This window comes from Hippocampus comes, unplaced genomic scaffold (assembly GCF_001891065.2).
Source record: "Hippocampus comes isolate QL1 unplaced genomic scaffold, H_comes_QL1_v1.1 scaffold71, whole genome shotgun sequence".
Taxonomy (NCBI): Eukaryota; Metazoa; Chordata; class Actinopteri; order Syngnathiformes; family Syngnathidae; genus Hippocampus; species Hippocampus comes.
Genome location: NW_017805932.1, coordinates 802,230 through 813,186, shown reverse-complemented (window position 1 = coordinate 813,186; position 10,957 = coordinate 802,230). Strand labels below are relative to the sequence as shown.

At 46.2% G+C, this 10,957-nt stretch overlaps 1 protein-coding gene across 2 annotated transcripts; it reads right to left on the bottom strand.

The window, feature by feature from the left end:
• Positions 1-390: 390 nt before the first annotated feature.
• On the bottom strand, positions 391-10,656 carry LOC109527977 (neuronal pentraxin-1-like). Of its 2 annotated transcripts, XM_019890222.1 has the most exons (6): positions 9,822-10,656; positions 6,242-7,323; positions 4,030-4,726; positions 3,280-3,530; positions 2,177-2,356; positions 391-1,639 (listed from the first exon to the last, which is right to left on the bottom strand). In XM_019890222.1, exons 2-6 carry the CDS (start codon positions 6,923-6,925, stop codon positions 1,430-1,432), a joined length of 2,022 nt encoding a protein of 673 aa, XP_019745781.1. In that variant the 5' UTR covers positions 6,926-7,323; positions 9,822-10,656; the 3' UTR covers positions 391-1,429. The 2 variants fall into 2 exon arrangements, with proteins under 2 accessions (XP_019745781.1, XP_019745782.1); XM_019890223.1 differs by lacking the exon at positions 9,822-10,656 and having other exon boundaries at positions 6,242-7,552.
• Positions 10,657-10,957: the final 301 nt, after the last annotated feature.

Here is a 10,957-nt window from a genome sequence, read left to right as displayed (position 1 = left end):
CAAACAAACATTGGCTGCAAATGGCCCAGGGATAATCGTTTGGCGCCACCTTGTGGCATTTGATGCAAAGATTCCTACTTCAGGAGTTTTGATTAAAAGGAGTACCTTGATGGCATGAATGGGAGTTTATGGGCTGAAAATTAGTCTTGCCTTGCAGTTTGGACACCTCTGGTGCAAAGTGCCTCATTTTTTGGGGGGGGATCCAAAAAATGTTTTATTTATATATATATATATATATATATATATAATTGTAGTACTCGTATAAAACCTTCTAAAAGTTTAAAGTACAGCTAGAACCTGTTAGCAGATCAACATGTAATCCTTCACCTGGGTTGCCCGGGTGACAAAGGTGTGTGTGTGTGTGTGTGTGTGTGTGTGTGTGTGTGTGTGTGTGCGAGCGAGCAGACAATTAGGCAGGATCATGGGCGCGCATCAGTGGTGCTAAATCCCTTGTAAGCTATGGGTGGCTGAGGGAACGTTAGCCTTTAGTGCAGTGGCATGTTGAAGTAAGGTTAGCGCTGACCGGACGCCTCAAGTGCCGCTTACGCAATCGACTCATCCAATTACATGCACAGAACTGAACGCTGGCACCCAGTCTTTTGACAGACTCGTCGATCACGCCGTCCTGTGCCAAATATGGCTTGAATATTGTTGTGCAAATTGTCTTGGTTGATCAAAGCCAGGGATGAGATCCAACCCGAGTAGAGGAGTTCAAGTATCCCGGCTTTTTGGAAAGAGCAACTTGAGGTGGCTCTGGTATTGGGTCAGGGTGCGTCCCGGACACTTCCCTCAGTGAATAGTTCCAGGCACGGCTCACCGGGAGCACGCCCCCCAAGGACATCCTGGCGAGACTCTTTTTGGTTTTGCTTGCAAGCTAGGTCTTTAAGTTGGGGTTGCAGGTTAGCATTTTAACCCTTTTATGCACAAATAATGACAACCTGTAACCTGATAAACTGTCCACTGTCGTAACCGCTGTCTCTGAACGAGTTAAATTGGGTTGACAAGTTTGAAGTTGGGCTGGCAAGGTGTCCCGTAAGGATTAAACGGTTGGCAAGTCCAGGTGGTGAGTTAGAGTAGCAAGCTTGGCAGGCAAGTTAGGATTTGAAGTTATTCTTGTAATTTAGGTTGTTAAATTACTCTTTGGGGTTCGGGTGGCGAGTTAGGGTGGCAAGTCGGGTTTGAAGTTAGGTTGGCAAATTAGGGTTTGAAATGACGCCCATCCTTCATCACATACTTGGCGCTTTTCACCGGCCTCGAGTCGTTGTGAAAAGGTGGAAAGCAGAGTCGCTGTATGCGGCCGTGCCGCAAACACAACATCCACGCGCCGTCCGGGATGTGGTCAGCCCACTCGACATCCTGACCATTCTAGTTGAAGCATTGGGAATGGAGGTCGTCCGGTCCTGGTCTGGAGAAGGCTGATCGCCGGGCCTCAGTGGCAAGGGTCGAAGGGGAACTCTGCCAGGCCGCCGTGCAGCTCCACGCCTTCCTCCTCCCACGATACAACGTCACCCGGAATGCGGGCCCCGCACGACGCCTGCCCGTGGATCTCGGACGGCGTCAGCACTCGCGACCACACGTGCACGTCTGACAGCTCGCCCGTGAACGACTGCGTCACGTCGAAGCCGCCGCCCAGGGTGTCCTGCGCAAAAACGCCAATACGTGTCACTCGCTCATCAACGCATTCATCATAGCATTTTGCAAGCGTATTTCCCCAGTCTCATCAGCATCGGCTTCATATTTTGTTTTTTCTCAGTCTATTTATTAGCTTATTTTAGGATATTTGTCAGCGTGAGTCTTGGTGTGTTTGTTCGCATTATGTCAGCAGATTTATGAGCAAATTATTTTAACATTTCTTAGCAGTTTAACCTGTCGACAATGACCACATTTTTGCTCATTTTATTAGCATATCTATTAGCATCGTCAGTCGCATTTTATTAAGATATTAGAATCAGAATCATGTTTGTTGGCCAAATATGTAGAACACAGAAGGAATTTGTCTTTGGTCGTATAGGCAACACCGACAGCTCGCCTCTGTATTTGTTTGTATATAGATTTGTAATTTCTGCGCACATTCATTAGTATATCATGAATTTTTTTTTAATGAGCAAATTTCTTTGCATATTTCTTGTCCCTTTTGCAATTTTTAAGTGAGAGAGTGGGAAAAAAAAAGTCTCACCTGCTCTTGTCCGAGAAGAAACATCCCTCCAGGTTTGATGGCGTGCCAGGCCGCCAGGTTCTGACCCGATCCTTTCCTGGCCCCGTCCTGGTACACCTCCCACACGCCGTCACGCGTGGCCCATGTCACGCACACGTGGTGCCACTTCCTGTCACTCATTGTGACTGGCAGCGTCACCGCCTGCCGCAACACGGGATGGTTGTTAGTGTTTCCTTAACGTGTTTACCAGCGTTTTATCAGGAAATTTAAGTGAACCCTTAATTGTTTTAGCGTTCTTTAAGCATAATACATTTTTTTGGTAGCATATTTATCATCATTATGGAAGCTGATTGGAGTCCCAATGTTTCCACGGGAACAATTCAGTTTAAGAGGGGCGTTGTGTGTTTCGTCAGCCAAGCGTTAAGACAAACATGACGCTCTTGGCAAATAATTAGGTCAATCAATTAGGCTTAAAAGGATTAATCCCTGCATTTCTTTGTTCGCTGGCGGGAGAGAAGGAGAAAAAAAATTCTAATAGAAATACCCGCCTTCTGTTTGGTGAAAAAGCGAGCCGGTGCTTTGCAGAATGAAAGATTAGCGAATTAATATAATCCAAAAATTCATTAAACTTTCATTTGGATGACAGGATAGGGCTTATTTGCAGATGTGTCTTCTTCCTGTGATTTTTGTAGGGACCAGTCTGTTGTTTTTGTATATGTACACCGCCCTTGACTGTCTACCTGCCATTGAATAGTGTGGCAATATTTACCCTGATATTAGCCAGGTTTACATGGAGACTTTTTTGTTGATCTGATTGAAATTGTTCTGAATGAAGAGTTCTGGTCACCCGTTAACATGCGACGTGATCTTTTCCAATTGACTGTTGACATGCTCTGCTCCGTTAATTAGATCAGCCGAGTGACAGGCGGACATCGACGTAAACATCATACAGTATCAACATAGACTTATTTTATCTTTATAGCCGAGTAGCCGTGATAGTTTTAAGACATTAATCGAAACAGAATGTAGCCTGCATAGCAACCGGCTCACCCGCAACCCCAAGAGAAAATCACTAGCTGGAGGGGACAAACGAAGAGCACCAAAAACTCGACTTGATTGACAACCTTGTCGTTGACTAGCAGCTCCATGGGGTTGGTGCCCCACTCGATGAGCACCAATTCGTTGGCCTGGCCCGGCACGGCGTAGGAGAATGGCGTCCCCATCCCGGGGCCGGCGCCCACCTTCAGGCGCAGGCAGGCTGTGAGTGCGAAAAGCTCGGTTGCGAGGGAGCGCTTCATCCTGGCGTACATGTAATTGGTCCTCATGGGGAAGTCCAAAAGGAAGGCACCGGAGCTCTTCAGCCTCTTGTGGCCTCCTGCAGACAAATTCGGGTTCCACCTTTTTATGTCATGCATGTGTTGTACTTCAAATCAGCAATTAGATGTGCCTCAAGGTTTAGCTCTGAGTCCACTTCCTTTTTGGATTCTTATTAAGTATTGCACTGCACTTCCCAGTCCCATACACAGTCGCACCTTATGAGTGCCCCTATTTTCAAATGATCACCCGTGGCTTGGCAGATTTTATTTTATTTTTTGCTAGATAAATGATATTGCCGCTTGAATGAAGCGCAGCAAAAAATAAATAAATAAGCGCGACCATTGCCTATGCCATAACACCCTTTTGCTTGGTGTGACAAATTGTCAAATCACAAATACAAACTAAAAAGATTCAATGAGCAGGGAGAAGGTGCTAAAACTCACGAACCGACCGACTCCAGATTCCTTGGCCATATCCCCTCACATAATAATTTCACCTGAAAGCCAAATGCCCTGAACATTATGTGATGAGTGCATGAATAATTCGACCATGCTAACCGTGCTCAGAGTGGCCGTGGTGCAACTGGCTGAGGACGGACTCCAGTTTGCTGTGTCCGGCATTACGCGTGCTTGTTTCTTTGCTGCTGAATGGAAGTCGCTGAGGGAGGCGGCGGTGGTCATCGTGGTGATCGTCATGGTGATCGTCGTGGTGATCGTCATGGTGACCGTCACCGTGATTGTTGTGACGAGCGCCGTGACGATCGTCGTGGTGATCGTCGCGGTGGCCGTCGTGATGACTCCCTTGGTGATTGTCTCGGTGGCCATACAGGTCGTTGTGATGGTTGACATAGCGGCCAGAATGGCGGCTGCTGCCGTGCCAGTCGCGGTGGTCGTAGTGAGGATCGGTATGTCGAGTGTGGTGGTTGTAGTGATGGCTCCTGTGATGGCTGCTGTGGTAGTCGTCGTGGCGACCATTACCGTGGTGGTCATCATGGTGGTCGTCGTGACGATTGTCACGGTGGTGATCATCATCGTAGTGATTGTCACGGTGGTGGTCGTCGTGGTGGTCGTCGTGGTGGTCGTCGTGATGATCGTCGTGGTGATCGTCATGGTGATTGTTGTGGTTGTGATCATCGTGGTGATTGTCATCGTGGTGGTCCCTGTAATAACTGCGCAGCTGCTCCTCCAGAGCGTTGATTTTGCGCTGGAGGAGTTCTCTCAAGGAGCTGGAGTAGGAGCTGGAAGAGTTCCTTGCCTGAACACACAAATATTTCAGGTTGGAAAAGTTTACGTTGAGTCTTTGAGATTCTGAAAGATCAAGAAGAGGAGTGTTTTTTTTTTTTTTTTTTTTTTTTTTTATGTCTGCCTCGCAGTTCTGAGTCTATTGCATCTATGCTCCGGCTTTCCTATTTGACCTATACAATTAAAATAATTCTGGCTGCACGTCAATAGTTCATTTCTCAGGACTTGGAGAACCGGTGGGTCTTGGTTTGAATCTTGCTCCGGACAAAATGTTTCCAAAAAAAAAAAAAAAAAAGGTCTACTTCCAGTCTGCGATTGAGGTGCCCTTGGGCAAGGCTTGCATCATTTTTTTTTTCTTGATAGTCTAACTTTCTCCCACGTCCCAAAAATATCTTCAGTTATTGAAAACTTGAATTTGTCCATAGGTGTGAATGTAATGCATGAATGCTTTTTTTTTTTTTTTTTTTTTGTCTCGGTGTGCCCTGCGATTGACTTGTGACCAGGCCAGAGTGGAGCACCTGTCTTGGCCAAAGTCAGACGGCTAAAGGCTCCAGGTCAGCCTCCATATGAGTGAGGGTAAACAATATAGAAAACGGATGGGCATGTTCGTTCCTCTTTCCTCTCCCTGGCTCGCCGTCATCTTCCTCACTAGAAAATCCGGCTTTGTTCCCTGCCAGTGCATGCTGCGATTAATAGCCTCGTCAGGTGGGATGAAGCTAAGTGGATGTGACTCTGGCTCGTGCCCCTCAGGGAGGACAGCGACGTGGACTTCCTGGTAGAGGAGGGAGGTTGTGGGGAGTCAATCCTGGCTTGGCTTCAAGTTTGCCCCTCTTCAGTAGGTGGAATTCTAACGGATTCTTGCATGAGCCGACCTGAACTGATAGGCAGACTTCCAGTCTTTTCAAGGATTTTCCTCAGGAGCTTCATGGGGGCTTGGGATGACTGACTTTCGGTGTGCAAGTTTTGGGAATTGTGCTAGTGGACTCAAACCTTTCGCCGAACATCAAATATCCTCTTTGCTGTCTGAAGAGCATTTAAATTTAAATTTGCTGCCGTTTTCACAAGTTTGACCCCATAGTTGAGGCTGTCTTCACATCACCACAGCTCAATTATCCCCTTGTCTTGTCATGGAGATTGGATTATTTCCTGGATGACTGAGATATGATATTGAGTGTTTCATTCACTACATTTAATCATTCCCTTTATTTTGTTACAACTTTAAGGTGATTCTAGCAACTGCCCAGAGAGCCAGATTGGCTTCACATCTCCTGGTGGGTGTTCTGACGGATCGCCAGGCGGGTTATTTGGTCTTACATAAATGGCACACATTGCCTTAACAAGGCACCCATAGGCATCGTGAAGGACTGCGTCGATCGTGTCCTGAGAAACAGGACTACGTCTCATCCGGTTGCTGAAATTTGCTCCTTGACTACAGACAACCAAAGTCTGGGGTCAAGAAAATATATCTCTCAAACTTACATTCTACAAAATTTCTAAACTGAAGGTGTCATGTCTCTCTGTGATTTACCTGCAAGTTCTCCAGACGTTCCTTCAGCGTCTGCAGGGTCTTCCCTGTCTGCTCCGGCGAGAAGGAGCCATGCTTGGCGTGCGAATCCCAGTGATGGGGGTCCGACCTGTGGCTGCTGCCATGGGAGAAGTGGTGATCGCTGCCGTGATAGGACCCGTGGTGTGAAGAGTGGCTGTCGTGGTGGTTGTCGTGATGGTCGTCGTGGTGATTGTTGTGGTGGTTATCGTAATGGTCATTGTGATGGCCGTTGCTGTGGTGACCACCGAAGCCCTCGCACAAGGTGAGCTTGGCTGTAAGCTCCCTGATGGTTTCGCGCTGGTCCAGAATGGTCTCCTTCTGCCTGACCAGACTCTCACGGAGGTGCAAGATGGTGGTCTTGGCCTCATCCGAGATCAGGATTCTACTGCTGTGGCCATTGGCGTGGCCGTTGGCGCTGGGCCCGTGGGGCACGCTGGGTGGGGAGTAGCAGCTGGGGTCTGCTTCTGGGGGGATGGGAATGCACACAAATTTGGGGCTGGTGCCGTAGTCGTGCTCCGTGCCCAGTAAGCTCGCCGATGCTTCAGAGCAAAACAGGAAGTAGCAGGTAACGAGCGAGTGTAAGGTGAAGAAGACAACATATGTGGCACCCCCTATGTGCTTTGCAGACAAAATCTCCAGACCCGGATGACTGACGTCTCTCCCCATATTTGAATTGGGTCCAAATTACTCTTTGACCAATGACCTCAAGGTCCTGTGAGGCTTTCTCTTTCCGGGGAGCAACAGCATGGATCATTTGCGCTGGATTTGAAGACGTCGAGGTAAAGCATGTCAACAGTGATATTGCAACTTCCGTTCAAGATGAGTCAAACCGACGCCTCAAGAATTCCATGAACAAGTCCTTGAGGACCAGCCTCCGGTGTTGCATGGTGCTTAACACAGATCTTGAGACATCCTTCCGCTGTGCCTGGAACAAACTGTTGGGCCTCGTCCAGCCAGGTGATCGGACTTGGCCCAGAGGACGTCCTGTGTTGGGCAGCCAAGATTAATCCATTTAAATTTGGCCTCCAACCATCAGATCCCAACGCAAGACTCAACACGATCGCCTGCATGCAGCACACACACAAGATATCCGGTATTTATGCACAGGTCAGGAACTGGCCGTGATTTTAATGTCGTAGGTAGGAAAGTGCGGCACGAGTGAAAGCACGTTACTTCATGTCTGCCTTTTGAAAATCAAGAGGACGCAACCAGATTACAAAGATAGGCGACAGTCAAGTTTAGACTCGCAGGAGAACAAAGTGGGCCACGGAGTAATTGGATGACAAATTTACAAGTTAGTTAAATTGGCTCCCTGATTCATGAATTTAATTCTTTCGGTCTATTTGTGTGCAGATGTGTGCCTTTGTGAAAGGGGGCGCGACCCAGTGAGACCACTGCTCTGCCTCCGGCTTAGCATTTTTCCTCGCATGCTGCAACATCTGCTTCAATCTCCTTGTGAGTGTTTTCATTTTGCATGAGCATGTATGGTGGCGAGTATGAAACTGGCTTGAAGCGAAAATGTTGTCTTGGAGCACCAAGTAACCACCTGACCAAGTTAAGGCTCTTCACTCCAGAAGTTTGTTGAGTGGGGCATTCCGAAGTTAAAAAAAAAAAAAAAACCCCAAGCACAACAAACAGTTGGACCCATGAGAGCCTTTTAATGAGGCGCTTTGTGCTCAGGTTGCTAATCTGACCGCGAGACCCGCTGTCGGATAATTCAAGACAACACTAGCTCGGATTTAGCAGACATGATACTGAGCTGAGGCACGCGGCCTCCCACATGAGCGACGCTGCTGCCGCACAACTTCGTGGATATTTCTTTGACGTCGAACATTTCTCAGCCACCTGACGTTCCGTTTTCAGAAGTAATATGAGAAAGTTCAAATGAAAACCAATAATTTCCGATAATTGATATTGAATCTCAAAATGAATAAAATATAATCCTGCCTCTTAATGTAGTGGGGTCAGAGGATGAGATATCTAATTTATTTTAATGGTTAGCGACAATGTGCATGTTTTGCTACTTTCTGAACTCTTGTCACTTCTGACGGTGAGGTGATGAGCCGTCACAAAAGCTCTGATGCCTATAGTAGCTATGAATAAAGCTGGTCCTGTTTTTTTTTCACCGTCACCTGTGTTTTACATATATTTAATATGTAAAACCAAAAGCAATGAAATAGTACAAAAAGAGCACCGTAGATGTGTGTGTGTGTGTGTGTGTGTGTGTGTGTGTGTGTGTGTGTGTGTGTGTGTGTGTGTGTGTGTGTGTGTGTGTGTGCGCACGCGCAGTCTCCCACAGAAGCGAACAAGTTAGACAGACAGGAGAGAGAAGCAGTGCGAGTTAAAGTTGATGTATGTAAACAAACGTGCACGCAAATGCCCGTTTGTGGAGCCCGCCCACCCCCCAAAAAAGCAAAAAAAAAAAAATAGTTTCCTTTTGATCTCATCAAACGTTAAGTTGATGTAGTGACAGGCCTACCAAGCATGCATCTGCACCACCCTTTGCCAAATGACAGGACCCAACATGTGTACTGAGTCAATATTTACCTCTCATGTTCAATATTATGGTCATACACATTAAATTTTTTAAAATTCATTATTTTTGTACAATTGCCTCCGACAGATGAACCGAAGGTCCACTTTGGATCTTGATCGAAACGGACAAACGAGTGCGTAAACTTGACATGGGTGGGAGGGCATGTGAAGGTTAACCCATGGCTCAGCAGGGGTCACACGGTGGGTATCTTGGGAGGGCGGGGGGTCACCATGGCGACGACAAATGCGTTCTCCAGTTTGCTTCCCATGAGTCCCTTTGAATTTCGAACTGCGTCATGCTCCAGTTTTGATCTGTTATGGCATACAAGTTCGGCTCAATGGAAGCATCGGAGTGGTTTTTGTTTAGTGCACGTTGACAATTATTTAATTTGAACCAAAATGGTGATCCGGTTTTCAGCGTTAAAGGTCCAAATGTGACTTAAAAATCAATCCTGAACCTTAAATATAAAGTGTATGTCTGAACGGACCAATTCAGTTTTTTTTTTTTTTTTTAATCCGGCCCACCGTGTATTTACTTCATCACTTGTTGCATTAATTACGCAGTTGTTTTTAACAGAAATTGGAAAATTAAAATGACTTATTCTTTTGTCGTATTAATTAGTTAATTGTTGTAAATAATACAATGAACATTGCTAAAATAAACAGCATACATATTTTTAACGTAATGTCACAATATCACAGAAAACAAACACAAAAATCAAAGCAGTGTCCCGACTAAATAATCGCATTTCTTCTTTGCGTCTGTGAAAATCATCAACCGTTAAAGTGATCGTAATTTGCCAAAGTTGAATTGAAGCAAATGTTTGAATTTTTCTTTTTCTCTTGTTTTTAGAGAATGCCTTGGGCAATTATGCCCTGATGATATGATGTGACAATGTCATTTGTTAAATGATTGGTCTTTTTTTTTTTTTAAACCTTATCTCCAAATGGCTCATCCGTTCCTTGAAAAACCCCAAATTGGCCCACGAACGCAAGTTTTCCAAGTTACCATAAAATGCAGACTCACATCATGTCCACGCGCAGTGCAAGAGCTCGCCGATGAAAACGCAGGTCCAGTCAAGCCTGTCACGTTTTTCCTCCAAACATTCCACAAAAAACGTCCTGGAACGTGAATGCGCAGGCCAGGGTCCTACTGATCAGCTTGAGGAGGATTGCTGCCTTGAGCTGGATAAAATTCTCTCTCTCTCTCTCTCTCTCTCTCTCTCTCTCTCTCTCTCTCTCTCTCTCTCTCTCTCACCCCCATTTGAGCCCACACGTGCTTGCTCGCATCAAAACAGTTCAAACTCAGCCACGCTGTGAACAAAAACATCAGCCACCCAGCATGAAATGTGACTGGTCGCCAGTCAGTGTCACACCACATAGACAAAAAATGGACTGGTCGCTATCCACTTTCCCACTTATATCAGCTATTGCTTCAATGTTCACCAAATGTGATGCATCGCAGCTGAAATCTTATTTGCTGATGACCTCATCTCGAGTTGGAGGTGGTGTGTTTTTGATGCTTTGACACTTCTAGGATTGTCAATTGTGACTTACGGAAGTGAGGTTGACATTTCGCTGCCAGTTTTTTCCTGATGGGCTTTGCTCTCATTTCACTCCTGGTGGTTCTGACATCATGATGCAAACCAGTCCTTGAGTCGCACTTGCTGATATGCCTTACAAGAGAACATGTAGATTCGCGTTCCTACCAATTAAATGTGCATGTAGAGCTTCTCCTGGTACTACCAGTGCAACTGGACCCCACACACTGTGGTGTTTTCACTGTAGAGAGGGATAATACCGTCAAAACACCGAACCGGCATTCATATAGCTGTCCAAGTGTCCAAATGACCTCGCCCTCGTCTGTCATCTTGGCAGGTGAAACTTGAAGTTGGCGCCGCCTGGTGGACGACACTCTCCACAGCATACTGCTCCATCTCAGCATAGCCTGCAGACCACACACACATAAAAGCTTAAATTTAAACAACACAAATGAAACTTAGGCTTGAAACCCTCATTTGAAAATCTTGTCTAAAACTTCAAAGTTTTAACCCTACTTTGAATTCCTACCCCAAGCTTCAAACCTTATCACCTGAAACCACATTTGACACTCAGGCTTAAAAACCTCATTTGGCTTCAGTGAAGCCCTAACTTGTCTTTTGA

Excerpts from the sequence above, each read along its gene's own strand:
- LOC109527977 (XM_019890222.1), bottom strand. The coding sequence starts at position 6,925 with ATGGGGAGAGACGTCAGTCATCCGGGTCTGGAGATTTTGTCTGCAAAG. Across the intron at positions 4,727-6,241 it reads AACGTCTGGAGAACTTGCAG|GCAAGGAACTCTTCCAGCTC; the intron begins GTAAATCACAGA and ends TTGTGTGTTCAG. Across the intron at positions 1,640-2,176 it reads TTCTTCTCGGACAAGAGCAG|GACACCCTGGGCGGCGGCTT; the intron begins GTGAGACTTTTT and ends GTTTTTGCGCAG.